Source organism: Silene latifolia, chromosome 2 (genome assembly GCF_048544455.1).
Source record: "Silene latifolia isolate original U9 population chromosome 2, ASM4854445v1, whole genome shotgun sequence".
In the NCBI taxonomy this organism is placed as follows: domain Eukaryota; kingdom Viridiplantae; phylum Streptophyta; class Magnoliopsida; order Caryophyllales; family Caryophyllaceae; genus Silene; species Silene latifolia.
In genome coordinates, this window is record NC_133527.1 from 26,440,292 (window position 1) to 26,459,539 (window position 19,248).

General features: G+C 35.9%; 2 protein-coding genes across 2 annotated transcripts; both read right to left on the minus strand.

The window, feature by feature from the left end:
- Positions 1-8,081: 8,081 nt before the first annotated feature.
- Positions 8,082-9,367, minus strand: LOC141642513 (BAG family molecular chaperone regulator 5, mitochondrial). Its single transcript, XM_074451350.1, has one exon. It carries the CDS (start codon positions 8,835-8,837, stop codon positions 8,235-8,237), a length of 603 nt encoding a protein of 200 aa, XP_074307451.1. The 5' UTR covers positions 8,838-9,367; the 3' UTR covers positions 8,082-8,234.
- Positions 9,368-9,569: 202 nt separating this feature from the next.
- LOC141642512 (fumarylacetoacetase) lies at positions 9,570-15,865 on the minus strand. Its single transcript, XM_074451349.1, has 14 exons — positions 15,386-15,865; positions 13,530-13,608; positions 13,277-13,335; positions 13,060-13,184; positions 12,909-12,983; positions 12,543-12,618; positions 12,266-12,365; positions 12,099-12,158; positions 11,935-12,005; positions 11,764-11,826; positions 11,581-11,642; positions 10,986-11,082; positions 10,738-10,863; positions 9,570-9,903 (listed from the first exon to the last, which is right to left on the minus strand). Exons 1-14 carry the CDS (start codon positions 15,590-15,592, stop codon positions 9,838-9,840), a joined length of 1,266 nt encoding a protein of 421 aa, XP_074307450.1. The 5' UTR covers positions 15,593-15,865; the 3' UTR covers positions 9,570-9,837.
- Between the last annotated feature and the right edge of the window lie 3,383 nt (positions 15,866-19,248).

Here is a 19,248-nt window from a genome sequence, read left to right on the forward strand (position 1 = left end):
GCATGGAAAAGGTGCACTTTATATAAAGGATTAAAGGAAAGGAACGCGGGAATTATTTTGAAGGTTGTACCTTACTATACTGTTGTGTTTCTAGGTGACTTGGTGTTGTTTCCTTTTTTTTTTTTTATTCTTCTCTTATTTTTAGGTAGATTAGGTATTGTTTAGGACTTTTTCTTTTTTGGTTGGCTTAAATTGACCGTTATTTTATATTGGTGTTTTTGTATTTTTTTTTTTCTTAGGAGCAAAGAATATTGATCTTTTTGAGTTTGAGGAGTATTTTTTGACTTTCATTTATATGTTATTTTTAATAAGTTTTGAGAGATGGTTTCGTAATAATTGAGCAATATTTTACAATTTTAATTAAGATTGGTACACCATGTAATAAAACGAGTATAAATTACGGTTAAAGATAAATTAGATACGCTTATAAGGAATTAAATAGTCACTTTGACATCATAAATAATAAAGGATAGAGTGATCATCTCTCCCAAATTTTTGTGGATGGGAAAATAAATTCTTTCATAAATTTAATTTATCAAAGATAGATTGATCGAAACAAACTATTTTAACATGTCTTGTTTCATGTTAATATTGAATAATAATTATGAGAAAATGACAATTAGAATTGACCATATTAAACTCAAATGAAAACTATATAATTTGGATGAGGGATATTAGAGGATTGAATGGTTATATTATCTATCTCATCTTTGCAGATGAGGGAGAATAATGAAAATTATTCACTTTTTATCTTGGGTCTTACTCCGTATATTTTTTTTAGGGTTGAATAACAATGAATTAAGTTAAAATGAGCTCAATTGAACTGAAATGAGTTAAAGTAAGTCTGATGAGCTGAACTGAATTGAAATTAGCCGAGATTAATAGAGTTAAAATAAACTGAGATAAACTGAGTTGAAGTTAAGCCTAAAAAAACATAACCTTACATCAGGTAATGTGGTAAATCAAAAACAAAAATTAAAACATTTACTTTAATACAAATTTAAAATTAGCCGACCTCAAATTATTTTGGGATTAAGACTCTGATGTTGTTATTGTTGTAATACAAATTTTAAACTACTTAATTAAGTCAAAGGGTACGTTAAAAAGTTGTTCTCTAACTAATCCTTCCAAGTTGTACATTGAATAAAAATCATAATTATGTTATTTTTTTCATATTTTCTCGTATTTTTCTTAATTTATCGAAACCTAAAAAATTCCCAAATACCTCCGAAAATATTTGTCTTATTTATTACTTGTAATAACTAAATAACTCTGAATGAGTTTTATTGATGTAATCATTGTGTGTAGGGTTGGTAATGATTCTATCTCACTAAACATTTTTAAAAATGTTTTTAAAAGATGTATACCATTTCTACGTAGGTGCAAATATTCATTTAATTACATTTAAGTTCATATCAACAACTCCGTACATCAAATGTTGAATTTCTCCATTTTGGTAGGGGGATTTGATACGCTTTGCTGATTTATTTTAATAAAAAATTACTTGTTAGTTGATGCACTGATAGTGAGGGTTGTGTGTTTTATGCATGGTAGTTGCCTTAAAATATTTACTTATATCCAAACCATGAATATATTCTTTATGTTTTATACGTACGATTTTGTCTCCGTCACGATTATTTGTTCATCTATTTTATATTTAGGTGTCTTACTCGTTTGTTGACCTTTCTTATTTGAGATTATTTTTCATGAGTTATTTGAGTTGATCCACTTTTCATCAGCAACCAACAATTATATCTGTTAATTTCCTCTTTTCTTAGTATGTAAGTCTTAATGCTAAAATTAAAGGTAAATAAATTATCGGTAAAGAAATAGTGCATTATATTATTAAACCTCGAGGTGATCCATTCTCAGGTAAGAATTAGTAATATTCAAAGTTTATTTTGACAATTGGAGTACGGTGACTATAAGTATAGGTCATACTTATGTAAGCTTAAATAATTGCATGGGTCATTTTCTGTTTAATGGTTGACCATTTAATAGATTTTCGTTTTGAATTAGTGTAAACTTACGTACTCATCTAAGTCATCTTACCTAAACATATTTGGACCAAATAAACATAGTTTTCACGCATTTAATTGAAAATGTGATATCCATTAATAACAAAGCGAAAATAAGATCATGAAAACGTTGTTTGACAAAACTAACTGAAAGTTATCTGATGAAATTAAAACATGGTAAGTTAGTTGATTATATTATAACTGTTTGACAATCTACCTGAAAATGTATCTGTTATATGGTAAAATGTAAGATGACATAAATTTTGGTCAAATAAACATAAATAGAGTCGAAAATGCTTATCAATATAGGATTATTAATAAGTTCACTCATATATGTAAGGCCGATGACTTTATTTTTTGAATTACGTGTTAGTATTTACTATGATACGTAATACGATCTTAAGCATATCACATTTCTTAATACAATTATACCCAATTGACTTTAGAGGTCAAGTATTAATTTTGACAGTTATTTTCTCATAATATATATTTTCTGAAAATATTAAGATATTAAAAATATTAGTGATGGCCTAAATTGAAAAATTGAATCATAACAATAATAGAGACGATATAATAAAAATGGGTGAATATTAATAATTAAGTACTCGTAATAAGTAATTGGATGTTTGGGTTCGTGTACAAAAACACAATAATCCTCATTTTAATTAAAAAAATCACCGTTATATGAACATTTAATTTTAAGCAGGGTTGGTAATATCAGCTGAACAAGCAGCCTTATGATCGAATAGGATAGGTTTGAAAATTCAGTAGTAAGTATGAAATCAGAAATTGATGACAATATTCATCTCTTTACGTGTTTAGAAAATGTACGTACGTGTTCTACTATTTCAACCCAGATTATGATTTATAGAAGTGACTAAGCAAAATTTATTCTCCCTATTAGCACCCTTCTTATGACTTTATTACCTTATCTCACTGTAAAATAACATGAAAATTGCTTAACAATAACACAACTTTAACTCATTTCAATAATAAAATGTGATGGTTACATAACCTCTCATAAATATTTGTTAACCATATTCACATAATGGTATTTACTAATGATTTTTATGCCAATAACAAGGTCACAGACTTAAGGCCCTTGTTATTTTAACTTAATTTCAGCTCATTTTAGTTTAGTTCAGTTCAGCTCAGCTCAGCTCATCTTTTTGCAAATTAGAACACTTACTCCAGTAGAATTCAACTTTATTAATTTTAGTTCGGTTCAATTTAGCTTCATTAAGTTTACTTTAGTTCGTTCAGTTTCATTTTTTTATTAATAAGAATTGGTAAACCTCGAGATTTACAGTGAGTAATAAAGTCTCACACACAAGTTAACAGAAAAAAACAACACAAATAAAACAAACAAGCCTTTATTTAATTAGAACGGAAAAGAAAAATGTGCTCCATTAAATTCTCTTACTTCAGAATAGTCTCGACTCTCGAATTCCCTTTTTTAATCATTTGTTTATAACTTTAATTAAAATATTCAATAATTAAAACGAAGGAAACATATACTTAGGGTGATCATCAATCTTATAGTCATAATCTCACCTAGTCACCTTTCATATTTCACCAAGTCTAATTTTAGGCCTAATTTTATCGCATTGATGCATGCATTGAACGTTCAAAAGCGACAATTTTTTTTTGAATCTTTCACCTTATTAGGTGAGAATTAATCAATAAGGCACCAAAACTGCAAAGAAAATACTCGGTAATTCGGTATCATTTAATTGAAGTGTTTGAAATTACTCAATGTTTTTTCAGTTAAATATCACTAATTAACCTAAATGACACTTAATTTAACTAGTATAATTAATTAAAGTACGTAGGAAATGAAGTTTCTAAGCACAAATTAAATATAAGTAACCTAAAAGACCGAGTCTTGTACTGCCATAAGTAAGAGGGTTTGACTTAAAACTGTTTACTGTGCGACCATGTTGACCTTAACCACGGCGGTTCAGACCAGCTACATTGTGGATTATGATGAATAATGAATATGCTAAAGAAAACAACAATCTACGCATCATCGTATCTACCATAACATTGAGGTTAGATTTTAAAAACTACATAGATTGATAAGTTAGTTTTAGGTTTAAATTTTTTTTTTTTTTTGTTTCGACAAAAGTAAACTGAGATTAAATTAAAGAAAGTCAGTTACATAGCGAACCCCGGCGTACCGGAGTCCTTTAGAGTACTAGAAACCAGCTAACCGAACTAACGTTACATGAACATGAAACGAAAAAAGTGAGACGACACTTCTTATAGGGAGGATGATAATACTCAACGAAGTGGAAAAGGTTTGCTTCCTTTCTCTTAGTTTGCTTAACCACAATCTCTTCCTTGGTGAATTTGCAAAAAGCAAGAGAATAGTCGACACAAACCAAAGATCTTTTCTTCTTACGAGTACTAGCCTGGGTCACACGAGGGCTGTGGTCGGAATATTTCGCCTTACTTCTACAAATCATGGTCTTGTTTCCTCTAACTGCAGCAAACTGAAATTGCACCGCAGATACCTTGCTAACTTGAGCCGAGTCGGATGAAACCCGCTTCTTTTTAGCAATTTGTAAAACAACGTCCTCTTGAACCACCTTAACATTTTCGAAAATAACAGAAGAATGTTTTTCTTGATCCTTTGGAGAAGGAGAAAGGGGGGGAACTTCTGCTGCCCTTGAAATATCTTCATGGGGAGTTCCCGTCTGGATAGAATTTTCAGGGATGAGGGGTCGAACCCTCATGTAAGACAAAGAACCTGCATGGAAAAAGGAGAGATCTTTTCCCGCTAACAAATTGTCATAATCCTTCGACGAAATAAGCAAATTAGTTTTAGATCGCTTTTTATTAAATGAGTATGTTGCCGGTTTGTCATCAGAGAAATGAGGGATAGGGTCAGTACTCTCGGTAGACACAGCAGGCAGAGGTGAGTCGGACGCAGAAATGTTGTCAAAGACCATCAAATCTGGGCTGGAACTAACTTCAGTAATCATGGGCTCAATACTACAAGAGGAATTACAGGGACTACTACAAGAAGCTGCGGCAGCCACATCAACATCAACAGGAAGAAAAGGCTTCTTACCTTTTTTATCAGTGCCCAACGAATCAAACAGAGGAGCAATGCGCTTACCATTGGGGTTCACTGCAACTCTGTCAACCACAGAAATGAGTTCACGACTAGCTTCTGAATTAACCGGATCAAGGCGCAGAACATGCTCAAAATCAACCAGAGCATCATTGAATTGATTCAACTGCTTATAAGCTAACCCTCGACGATATAAGGCTTTGACATTTGACGGGTCAAAATGCAAAACGAATTTGCAGTAACGACTGGCAAGATCAAACTGGGAGAGTTTCAAAAGGCAGGCTACTAAATTAAGCACAAGGGATAGGCCTAAGGCATAGATAGCAGTCTGATCACAAGAGGGCAATAAACCAACATAGCACAGAAAGTTTAAGGCCTGTTGGTAAAGAGTAGAGGCAGCCGATATATCTCCTTTTCTATAAAGGGAATTTCCCTTCTCTTTCATAAGATTAATAGAGTAATAAGACGGCTCGCCTATACTCATGATCCAGGCAATCAAATCATTATCCTCCACAACATCGTCAGCGAAGATAAACTGTTCACTAAGATTGTAAATAAAAGATTGATACTCCATTGGAAAGGAAAGTAGGCGAAAAGAAGAAAAATTAGCACGAAAACTGAGAAACCAAAGAGGAAATGAAAACAGTAGACGTAAAAAAAGAAGAGAAGACGAAGAAACCACCTACCACCAACCGGAACCTCCACAACCAACCCGAAAACATCCTCTCCGAAGCTGCATAACCATGGATAAAGACTAAGCCACCACCAAATGAAGGAAACCAACAACCTTCAAAGAGCGCTAAGGCCCAAAGAAACACAAGTCCGGGAAACAGTCAAACCACAAATCGTCTCCAACAAGCTCAGACTACACAACAAAGGATTGAAGGAAGCAAATAAACTCAAACTCACAGTTTAAGCCAAAACTCACTGAAAAAAAACAAATATAGAGGATGACCGGGATCAAAAAGAAAGTGAAAACCATCGACAAATACCAGCTCAAACCGTTATAAACTTTCAAAAAGTTGATGAAATAAAATTGAAGCATTAAATCAAATTGAAAGGATGACTGAAAGTTCTCCAACATCCGCTAACAAACCCGACAAACCCAGATCCCGGACGAAAAAGGAAAAGGAAACACAAAGGTAAGAGCAGAGCAAACGAAACAGAAACACGGTGGTCTAAACAAAGAAAATCCATGGTTAAATCTACGGAACCACCGGAGATCGGCCAGGAACGGCCAGATCTCCGGCAGAATCGGAGAGGAGCAAGGGTTGTGGGAGGTTTTTGGTGGCAGGAGAGGTTTCTTCAACAAGAAGGAAAAACAGAGGCGGTGCTAATTTTTTGGGGAGTTTCTCTCTCTCTCTCTCTCTCTCGACATTTCTCAGTTGTACCTCACTAGTCATTTTAGGTTTAAAATGCCATATACTGAGAGCAACGACTTAACATTGCAAAACCAAACCGACTTGATTCACTCGGCTAGTTAATTGCAGAACTTAAATGAGACCCAAAATCAAAACTGACTCATCTCAACACGATCCAAGCTTAACCCTAACTTTGTCGACCTGTAAGATTGTAGCTGAATTAACTAATTAGAAAATTTTGAGATAGATATCGAGGAGAAAGGGAATAATAAAATTGAGGGAGTTCGGTTGTTAGGTAGGCTTACTATTTTAGTAATTATTGCGTGAGACGATTTCATAGTGAAAAAAAGATAACACATTATTTAGCGGTAAATCAATACTAGTTTTTTTTAATAAAATGGACCGTCTTAAAATGTAAGACGGTCTTATTGTATAATTTGTATTAGTGTATAGTCTATTACTCTTTTTGTGCATGCATTAGGATGGGTCCTTGAAGCGTTCTGTCCGTGGACCGGAGGCACGATGAGATGGGCTTTTTGGCTTAGTTGCATGGATCAAGGATTCGAGTGTACCTTAAATTATTTTTACGTTGCGCCCCCATTTTCTAAAAAATTTCGCCCCCTAAACTTGAATTCTGGCTCCGCCCCTGTTAATAATAGTCGCAAATAAAAATTCACAAGCCTTAACTGCTGCGTGTCCACTCGTTATCAAAAAATAAATAAATTCACAAGCCTGTCAAAATGAAAATGTGATGAATGTGTTGAATACCTTAAAATGTAACTGGAATATAGTCAAAGTTACCTAGCATGTTAATTCATCAGATTGCTATATTGTCCCTTAGCTTCTTAAAAGAACGAAGTTTGTATAGATAATTTCTTCTAAAATAAACTAACGTTGATGTATTGTAATTTTCCTTAACTCGAAAACCTTTGTGGTAGATGATGCTAGACCAAGTCACATTCACAAATGTTGTAAATGAAATATTTCTTTTATGTGTTAATCAAGAGTATTCCCTATCGTCAGTTGAGTCAATCTCCATCGGGATACTGAAGATAACTTGGTGGGTAAACCCTCTCGAGTTTGGTTTTGTCATACGCAAGAGTCAGGAATCGAACCTATAACCACTTGTTTAAGAGATGAGAGCTCTTACCACTCACACCAACCAACTTTGGTAATGAAAATAATCTGTAACGAAAGTGTAAAATCATCCAAACCAACACTTTTTGGGGTGATGTGCAAACCAGCCCTTCATTATAACTTACAACGATTGTAAGCACGACTTACCATGAGCTTATTATGTACAGTATAGGTAAAAGAAGACATAATGTTTCTAATCCTCTATTCATATTCCAGTCAATTACGTGAAGGATAAAATCTGACACGGAATTAGATGAAATCTCCACGTTTTATTTTATTTCCTCTATTCATAATGTTTCTAATCCTCTATTCATATTCCAGTCACGAATGTTATGGCCAAATTTACCATCTGTAAAAATTGTCGGCCGAAGTATACTCATGTCTTATGATTTTTGAAATTGCACCAATCTGATCAATTGATGCTGTTAATCACATAAATTTCCACATTCCTTCGCAAAAAAAAACTGTAAAAATCATACTGTGAAATTGCCAATAACTATGCCTTTCATAAGAAAAATCTATTTCATGTAATATAGTACATCTTCGAAATTATAATTCCTCAAATCCTGTATTAAAACATCAACAAGATTCATATGGTATAATTGCTATAACAAATTTATAATAATGTTTGGTGAATTTTCAAGGATGACTCAAAAATCTTTGCAAACAACGAAATCCTAAATTATTAGCACAAAACATTTCCAATTCATCACCACCTCTTTCCCTACACACATCTTGTTCAATCCTACCAATTACTTCATCCCAATCCAAACCCACATCATCCCATCCATCCATCCTCAACCTCTCCCCACAAATCCCATCCATTACTTCTTGTAACGCCACGATCCGACGACTCAGACTCCTCCTCAGCTCCCTAACACCCGGGTCGAATCCGGGTATAGAATCCAGCTTCAACAGTTGATTCATCAGTGCTTCATTCATTCTCATCTTTTCCTTTTCACTGCTCCTCACTGCATCAACTGTTTCCTGCAGTTGGATCAGACCCTCCAGCCTGTCGGTCTCTGCTTCGACGGAGTAGATCTTCTGCAGTAGTCTGCGGACCGTGTGGGCTCTGTAGGCTGCCTGTATCTTTGCAGCTGCAGCAGCTGAGTGATCATGGAGATGGACAGTGATGGGGATTTGACTGGTTTTGGGAGGGGCAGAGGTTTCATTTCTGAATGTGTAGGTGACAGTAGACGGCGATGCTGAAGCTGAGTACCGAGGTTTTCGGTTGGCTTTCATGGTGACTACAGTCTGAGAATGCTAATGAAAGTGAGCAGAAAACAGTTGGTAAGATAGAAGAATAGTATAGAAAACAAAAAGGGAAAGGTGGAAAACAATGGATGGATGGAGGAGACATGGAGTAAGTAGTAAGCTTCCTGGTCCCATGCTTTATTGACATCCATCATGTGCATTGGACCCGCATATTCATACCGTTGTACTCATAACGTCATCTGGGAAATATCTCAAAATATACGAAAAAGCGATATTCAATCCGAAAAAGCGATATTCAATCCGAAATGTAATTCGGATACGGATACCGATACCGGATGAATGATGATTGGATATCAGATTATTGGATACCCAGTCCGCATTTTTCGGACACTAACAGCCAGATATCTGGATTGTTTCGGATCAGAAATCGGTTACTAAAATTTTGATTTTTGGATCCGACTATCCGATCCAAATGTTGATTTCAGATTGGATACCCGTTCCGTGCTCAGGCCTACTTAAGACAAGACTACTACCCGTTTATGTAGGATATGACAAAAATGCAGTTTTACTCTCCTACATGGCTACATGAGATGCAAAGGTGCATGTAAATCAAGTCGGGTGTCCAAAAAAATAAAAAATAATCAGCAAAACCGAGCAGAATAACGGGTTCTGTGTTAGTTTGCATTCAAAATGATTGGTATTTCACACTATAAAGGACTTTAGTTAAATTTGCGAGTTATTATCATAGTCTAGAATCAATGAATTAACGAGGCTTTGACATTAATGAATTGAAAAGTCCTGTCATAATTATTTAAGACCAAAAGGGTGGAAGTTTTGAACCAAATAAAGGGGGAAATGTAGTTTATATAAATTGGTCACAAAGGTACACAACCTACATAATACACAACATATTGAGCATGTGATCAAGCATACGGGTGGTAGACTGTCGAAAACTGGTCAAGTTTCACCCGCTCAAAGAGAAGGAGTTTCCGTTCAGTGATGCTTATAGTCAACACAGTGGTTCATTTTAGAGTGCTGGAGATGGTAAGATCTTCCCTGTGCATGTTCCAAATCCAACATTGTAACCATTTCCCTGCAACAAAATCTCCTATGTCATAACCTGCTATTCCAAATCCCTCAACTTGGGCGCATATAATAACTATTAGCATACTTCTATAGTTCTATTTGTATGTTCACCTACACGAACGAACATACCACAAATGACTGACGCTTTAGCATAACTTTGATTTTAATATCTTTAAGTTCAAACCCAATAGAGACTGGAATTCATTCATTGTTGCCTCATTGGTCAAGTATTTGACATTATTCGGTGACCAAGTCAACATTTATTTATCGTTCCGTTTACCGCATATCCCCAAAAGAACAACCAAGTCCACATTTCATACTAGCAAGGAAGCATTTTTCTAGCCTAACCAAAAATGACATTGTTTTCTTCCAGGATAAATGACTAATGGCATCACTTCAGTTCGGAGAGAATCTTCACGAAGTTGCCTTTTACCAAACATGCGGAGTATTATAAATATAAATCTGACTACCAGATTCGCTGTACCTAACCAATGATTCCTGATTTAAGAATGATGCCGGTATCTTCGTCCATTTGACATCACTATAGATGCGGCAAATGTAGTACAGAAATTTTTTTATTGTTACGCGTGTTCAGTGTAACCTTTACACTTCTAATTGAGACAGTAGATAAGGAGGCGTTTAAAATTGAAACCAACATTTTTTTTTTTAAAAAAAAAAGCAATATTTTATACTGCTTAATTTAGGGGAAAAACGCAGTGACATTTATTATCGTGGAAACAAATAATTCAGTTGTAAATGTAAAAAAATAAATGATTCTCGTGTGATACTCTTCAGAATATTAATATTAAGATGGGACGCAGCAAATGTGAGTGTAACAAACCTTGCAGATACCGGTGAATAGGACCTCGTCTCCATCTTCAAGGAAAGTTCTAGATGTCCCGTTCAAAGAAAGGGGATTTTGTCCATTCCATGTTCGCTCCAACAAGCATCCAACAGAATCAGGATCCTACCATAAAATTATCTATTTCAGTTTCTTTGATCAAGTAGGACAACCACTAACAAAATGCCAAAGGACAACCAGAAATTTGGTTGAAATAGTGCTACAAGGCAGGTGAACCAACAACTTACAGGCCCACTAATTGTCCCAGTGCCAAGCAGGTCACCAGGTCTCAAGTTGCAACCATTTACTGTGTGATGAGCAAGTTGCTGCGTCACTGTCCAATACCTGAATCAAAATGTAAGGAAGATGTGTTGGAAGTGCAAGAGTGTTAGCTCCAAGGCAGTACTGTTTTTACTTGGAGAGATACGTTAGTAGCACTGACGCAGGAGAAAGGCAGAGGCTGTAATTGACAAAAACCGTACAGAAGTCGATGAATAACAGCAAACTTAAGTAGCACGAAGCAATGAACTAAGTCATGACCTTTAAATCTTACCACAGAGATAATAGTGATAGCCAAATCATATTCACAGATGTTTCACATATATTGTAACATGGAAAATGTTACTACTCGTTTCATGGAGGAGATCTAGAGCGAATTGTTATTTTATACTCCGTATTTATCAATATTAGCATCATTTCTTTGAGAAGATGGATACATCGAAGATCAAACTTTCCAGAACAATATGAAACAACTTTTAATAATTTCAAGGCCTTATAAATGGAGCATCGGAGGCAAAAAGAAAAGAGGCAGAGCAAATTCAAAAGTTGATGAGAAATACTCACAAATGTTTAAAGTTACTCTTTGTCACTACACTGGGCTCCAGACCATCAGGTTTAATTTGAACCTTGCATCACGATAAATACTTTCGCTAATTAATTGAATGTTGCATAGCAGAAAAGAGATTGTTTACCAGGGCAGTGTATATCATACTTTAAACAGATCAAGCAAACAGAATTACACACTACCTCCAATTGTATGTCGAAATTTTTAGATGTCTTCTCAGCTAGATATGGCAGTGGTGAAGGATCCTACAATATTGAGCAGCAAAAGATCAAAAGTGCCAAACAAACTTGAAATTTTGTTACAACGGATATTCCCAATTTTTAAAATGACAAATTGGCAAAACTATCAATCACCTGTTTAGGAGGATCACAGGCAAAAGGCTCCAAAGCATCTAAGGTCACAATCCATGGAGATATAGTCGTACCTAGAAGAAGAAGAAACTGTCTACCATTATATCTTCAGAGTCTGCATTACAACGCTTTTACGAATTTAAGAAAAACTACATATCATCACATACCAAAACTCTTCCCTAGGAAAGGTCCAAGTGGTACATACTCCCAGCCCTGAATATCTCTAGCTGTAGAATGCACAAATAAATTCAAATGTGACTATTAAAGATTATTGAAAGACAAACGAATGTTAAGAATCCAATTAAAATTTGGTACCAAGATTATAAAGAAGTACCACTCCAGTCATTCAATAAAACGAGTCCAAATATGTGATCAGATGCATTATTGACATCAATGGGTGTTCCGAGATCATTTCCTGGACCAACTATAGCTGCCTGAATGATAACAGACAAACCTTACTTGTTAAGCTTGTGAGCCGAAAGAATACAGTCTACATATACTTAGTCAGTTTATGCATCCAAAATGATGGGTTAAAACAACTTATAAACTTGAAGTTGCATTTTGTTGGCATTATAGCATGAACATATGTGCCAAAGGTAGCATAGTTATACCATTTCTAGCTCAAAGTCCAATTTCCTCGAGGGGCCAAAGTACGGTGAAGATTTCCCAGCTGGCGGTGCTTGTCCCCTAGAAAAAGACAAACCACTTTACTGAATTAACCACAATGAGAAGTAAATAAAGCACAGAATGACAGAAATGCAAGATATTCCATTAAGGTATCAGAGACGGTGACTTTAGTAGGAAAATAGGAGCTCAGTTATCATTTGTTTCTTCTACGGTAAGAAAAGCAAAACCAACAGCTACATAACAGCGGGAAGTTCTTAAATACATCCATTTACATTAGCAATACATCATTTCAGCGATCAGTTGTTGATCACGAAGGCGAATAGTAAAACTATAATGTAAACACTACTAACCTTGGTCTCACTATATCAGTTCCTGAGATGACCACAGATGATGCACGCCCATGATATGCAATAGGAAGATGAAACCTGAAATGGTTTTACATTCTCAAGAGAATAATCCAGTCAACATTATTTCTCTAAGGATACGAGAAAAACAGCATACCAGTTGGGATTGATAGGGTTCTCTGGGCCGCGGAATATGAGCCCACAGTTCTTTGCATGATACATGGATGTAAAAAAGTCAGTGTAATCTCCAATGGTCACAGGAACAAGCATCTCCACCTTGCTCTATGCAAAACAAATACAGACATTGCGAACATTACATGAGACAAGAACCACCTATTCAACTATAGAATAAAAGCTAGAGGTGAGGATAGTACCATAGGAATTAGTGCTTCCTGCCTCAAACTTACATTATCACGCAAAGTTGATTCTGTATCTATAACCAAGGAACAAAAACCCAATTAGCGTGGTAATATCAGAGCTAGGTCCCTAGGTCCAATCTCATCCTGATGGAGTGGTTTCTGGATGGAGTCTCCAATTAACATCCATTGTTCATACAACTAACAATTAAATACATCAACTCAAATCAACTAACAAGCGTGTAAGCGGAAGAAAAGACAATGACCATACCAGAAAGCAACTTCTGAATGGTAGCACGCGCTTCCGTCCATGCAGGTCGGCCCATTGACGAAAATTTATTGAGTGTTGGCTGCACGTAAAACAAACTTGCACTTTATACCAAACAGTTTCTCAATGATAATTTCACACGACATACATTTCCAACTACAGTTTCGTATTTTCCAATGCTGGTATTCACAAAGCATGCTTTATGGATGATTGCATGTCATATCTTTTTGACACGTCTTTTGCTCCCTCCATATTATATATATTATATAAACATAGAGGTAAAAAATATGTCACTTGTGATTAATATTCTCACAATATACACTTAAGGACATTTTCGATGATAATATGATATCAGTTACTATGATTAATAGACTTTTTTAATTTTACAATATACATGTATATATTTAGTGAAATTAATGACCGAACTGGAACAAATTGAGCAGCAAAGTAAAAGGGTTAATCAATAGTGGAATTACGTCGTGCATTATGCAATGATACGCATAGAAGCATATCAATAGCACAATACTAAAACATGATCGAGCACAATGATTCAACATACATTATTTAGACAAAAACAGTTCAAAGCAACTCAAATGCCGTCAATTGCCACCGGGTGGTATCAAAGTATCAGACTCTCCGTAGCACCTCTCACATGCCCTTATATAGAGACCAATAGACCATCACTTTAATGAGGACTAAATGTATGTGACAGGGTGGTAGAGAGACTCCATACCACGAGCCATGAGGTGACGTCATCTCATTTTTCTACTACTAAAGTGAATGATGTATTTTTTTGGTGGTCAGAAAAATAGCTTTGAAGCAGCTAAAATGCTGAAGTAGAGTTCACAAGTCATAAGATTACAGCTAATGTAAAAAATCAATCTCACGGTTCATGCACAAAATCTCATTTACAACAGTTATAAGCTTACAACAAACTCTATATCACGTAGTTCAGTTAATGTCGTAAACTTGCAACAGTAATAAAAGCAAATTTCTGCAGTCCTATATATCAACTCCTGTAAACATCATGGGTAAACAGTAAACTAATCATATAGAATAAGGGGATTGACAACGGCCAAGGGTAAACTGCCGGTGCCACTCGTTGTGTGAGAGTATTAATTAATCAGTCTATCTAACTTGAGCATGAACAACGAGTTGCAGAGTACTCCGTATATTTCTGAATGGCGTTATGGCCACCCTATAATAAGCCCGAAACTTAATTAGTAAATTAGGAGTAATCCAAAATTCAAATCAACATCTCTAAAAATCAATCTCCCTCCGTCCCGGTCAATTGTTGTCCTTTAGTTTTGGCATAAAGACCAGGGAAAGAGGAGGGGGCTAGGCGGCCAGCTACCAATTGACAAGTGTTACAAATTGAGTGTGAATGATCAAATTGCTCATGAAGTTCATTCTTAAAATAGAAAGGACAACAATTGACGGAGACACCCTAAAATGGAAAAGGACAACAAATGACCGGGACAAGAGGGAGTACAACAGTTACTTCGGCACTTCATATGGACATTTGTATGACACTCCCACGTTCATTATAGACCAAAAACTTGACAATTTTTTCATAAAATAGCAGAGTCCTGACACTTGGTACACACTCGTGTCTGACCGTTCGAAGCGAGTCTGAGTAACATAGATTACAGATTACTGTTACATCAATGCAAATTCATGCAAAATTATACCTAAATCAGCAAATTAAGCTCAATCAAACTAAGCAACTAAACAAATGAATTATTTTACATAAAACTTCTACTAATTCACAAATTAATCAAGATCATTATCATCAAAACAGCTCAATTAATTTCTTTATAGTTACGAATAAGTCAATAAAGATGATCAAAGAGTAAGACCTGGTGAAAGCAATCAGAACCGTTGAGAACCGGACCGGAGAACAAACCAGCGGACGAGATTACAGATAGGTCCAAGACGAAATCGCCGATAGCAACACCGGGTCGAGGAGATGAACCGGATTGAGGTTTGAAAACACCGTAAGGAAGGTTCTGGATAGGGAAGTGAGATTCCGGCGATACTTCAACGAAGGACTTTAATTCCGCCATAATTTTTCGACGGAAAAAGAGAAGACAATTTGGTGAGGAAAGGTAAGTGAGGGAAAATAGTGTCAGAAAAGGATACTACGTCGTACTAGGAATTAAATAGTGGTGACGGGTGATAATAGTGTGGGTAGGTGCCTATATTTTGCCTGCGTTTTGGGTTGTAGGACAGGAATCGTAGGAGCAGCAGTAAATAAAGTCACACACTCACACAATCTTCATTGTTGCTTAACAAACGTGCAGGCTTGGAACACTCTCTCACCTTACCCGAATATTTGTGAGAGACGTCATCGTATTTTACCGATATATTCGTCTTAAAAATATACTGCTAAGTAACATTTTACTTGTATAAATGGGAACAAATTTTTTGCTTATGTTAATACATTGTATTTTTATCTTATGTGTGACTTTTCATTTTATATAGTTACTCATTCTTATTTTATTAGTATAAAAAACATTTTATATCATACACACATCATATGATAAAACCGACAAAACTAAGTCAGAAAGGTGCATATAAATTTCAAGGAAGATCGGTTTAGAGATGAAGGTAATAATTGGCCTTTACCCCAAGCCTATTTTTATAAAGGGTGCATATAACTCTTTCGGTAAGCAGAAAAATAATAGTTTTGGAATACCCATTAAAAGGGTGCATACTAGACTTGGCAAACAGATCAGGTCGTGTCGTGTTCGTGTTCGTGTTCGTGTCAACTTTAAACGTGTCATCATTATCCCAACCCTAACCCGACCCAATTACGTAAACGGGTCATTTGTCTCAACCCTAACCCAACCCATTTAATTTTTCTATAACCCAACCCGACTTGTTTAACCCATTTATCTTGTAGCAGGTCATTTTTAACCCATTTAACCCGTTTAACCCAATAAACTAATAAATAATCTAAGTTTTATACTTTATAGTCTTATTATCCCAAAAATGATGAATAAGAATGATTATTTTTAAGTTGTTTGGTTGGATTATTGATTGAACCCAGTTATATTATGACACTTTTAAATAAATGGGTTATTCGTGTTGGGTTTGTGTCAAAATAGCTCAACCCTAACCCGGCCCATTTAAGTTTCGTGTCGTGTTCGTGTCAACTCAATTACTTAAATGGGTCATAACCTGTCAACCCTAACCCGCTAACTTCGTGCCGGGTTCGTGACGTGTTTTCAGGTCGTGTCAATTATTGTCACCTCTAGTGCATACAAATCTTTCATCGAGATAATTATTTATGGAGAAAGCATTGTAACTATATAGTTGATGAGTCTGTCATATGGTGTGACTACTTGTGAGGGGTACAATCTTACTTGATACACGGTTGAGAATTATGTAGGCTGTCGCAAACAATGCATCTCCCCAATAATTAATTAGTAGGTTGTCTTGAGTTATCATCGACTTAACCATGTCAAGTAAGGCACTTCTTCTATCCGCAACACAAGTTCGTTGTGGATTATTAGGGACCGTCAATTGTCTACGTATACCCTTTTCCTCACAAACCCTTTGAACATATCAGAAAGGTATTTACAACCACAACCGATTTAAAGAGCAATTGGTCTCCCTTGTGACGGGTTACCATTTGTGGCGGATATTTTGTGAGATAATATGGTAACAAAATGGGTTAGTGGAGAAAGGGGACCACATGAATAGTGTTGCAGAGAGAGAAAAAGTGGGTACATTGTGAGGTAAAGTGGTATCCGTCACAAGCTTGTGACGGATATGTCATGTCTTCAATGAGAATTTGTGTTTAAAGAGTCTTTACTTTTCAATCAAATTGATTCTCAACTTCCGCTACAAAAAGCTTGAACATAAGTGCTTCATAACGACGAGTCGAGACAACAAATTAAATCGAGGAAGTGGTGATTTAGCCTCATAACTCTTTACAATTGTGAATTTAAGCCTCATAACTCCGAATTGGAGTAATTTAATCCCAAATACTTATGCATAAAGTGAAATTTGGCCCCAATTCAAATTGTATCTAATATATCTCCCTTGAAATCAATATCTCGTCAATTTATTCTTAAAGAAATAAGAAAAAAAAACTTGTACTCTCCATATACGTATTACAATTTCACATTTTCCATACATAGTTGTTTCTTCATAAACGACGTACATTCTTCAAACTTCTGTAACAAAAAAAAAATCAAAGCAGTAGCAGCCATAAGCACACTCTCATGTCTGACATGTCTATATATTGAACAACCATATAATACACCAACACAAATTCTCACTTTAGACGGATACTTTCCGTCTAAAGTTGTAGCCAGATAGTGTGCCACTTGCCCTCTCACTTGCATTTTGTGAGAGGGCCACTATCCGTTTTCAACTTTAAATGGATAGTGTCCGTCTACAATGAGACGGATTGATATACCAAATAATGAACATATATATTTCTCTAATTAATCTAATTTAGTAACAAAATAAGACGATTTAAATGATAATAACAAGAATATATTACCTTTTTTTTTTTGAAAAAACCCGAAAGGGTATTACTTCATAGATAAAAGATCGCGAGCAATACAATCGATAATGTTTTGAGGCGCACCATCGTCCCATCTTCTACAACCAACGAACCATGGGTCGATATGTGCTAAATTATGAGCAACGCTATTAAAGTTCCTACGAGTGAAAGAAAAAACGCAACTATCAAACGAATTACAGGTATCAAAAATCTCCTCATAAACTAAGAAAATATCACTTCGACCTTGTCTCCGTTTCTTCAAAATCATTGATGACATTCAAGCAATCGTCTTCCACAACGACCCGTCTCATCCCTCTTCGTTGAGCTTTACGAACCCCAGTAAGGATAGATAAAGCTTCCGCCTCCGTCGGATCCCGCACCTCAATCTCTTACACCGTCAATGCCCACACCATGCTACCCCCCTCATCTCGACAAACCACCTCAATACCCGTTCCAACTCCACTTAAAACACCGGCATCTACATTTATATTATAACCACCATCCTACAGCCTCACCCAACCTTCTTCTCCCTCTATCGGTGCCTCGCCCAGCCTGCCACTACTTCCATCATCATTCACTTGCCCCTCCTTCATCTCCCGCAGCAGCCCTCGCACTCTCTTCACCACCACATCTGGTTGAATCGTCTGTCCCTCAAACACACACTTGTTTCTCGCCTCTCAAATCGCCCAACACCCCGTCATGAAAGTCAAACACTCACTCGCACTCCACTCCCTCACCCACTCTGATAAGTCCATTTTACATATATTAACCCCCTATTTTAGTTCAGTTTATTTGACTATTGCACTTATATTAGTGTATTTGTGAGCTAATTCCGTGTTCTAGTTGTGTTTGCTTGCTTCTTATTGTGTTTTGTAGGAAATTAAGCATTTAGTTGCTTTCTCCCGTCAAAGTAACAAGTACAAGAGTTCACGAGGCTAATAAGAGCAAGTCTTGATCATACAAAGGTGTTTCGGGAAGCATAAGGGCATTTTGGGAAGAAATTTGGAAACCCGAGCAAGAAGAAATCAATCTTAGTTGGTGGATATGTAAAGAAATGAAATGCAAGTAAAAGCCCAAGCCATATGCAAGCATTGGATGTCAATGATGCTTATGATGCCTTAGACGGACGCATTAAGAAACAAGCATCGGATTCCGCATCAACAATAAGTGCAAAGTTAAGACGAATTTAAGAGAAAATTGAGA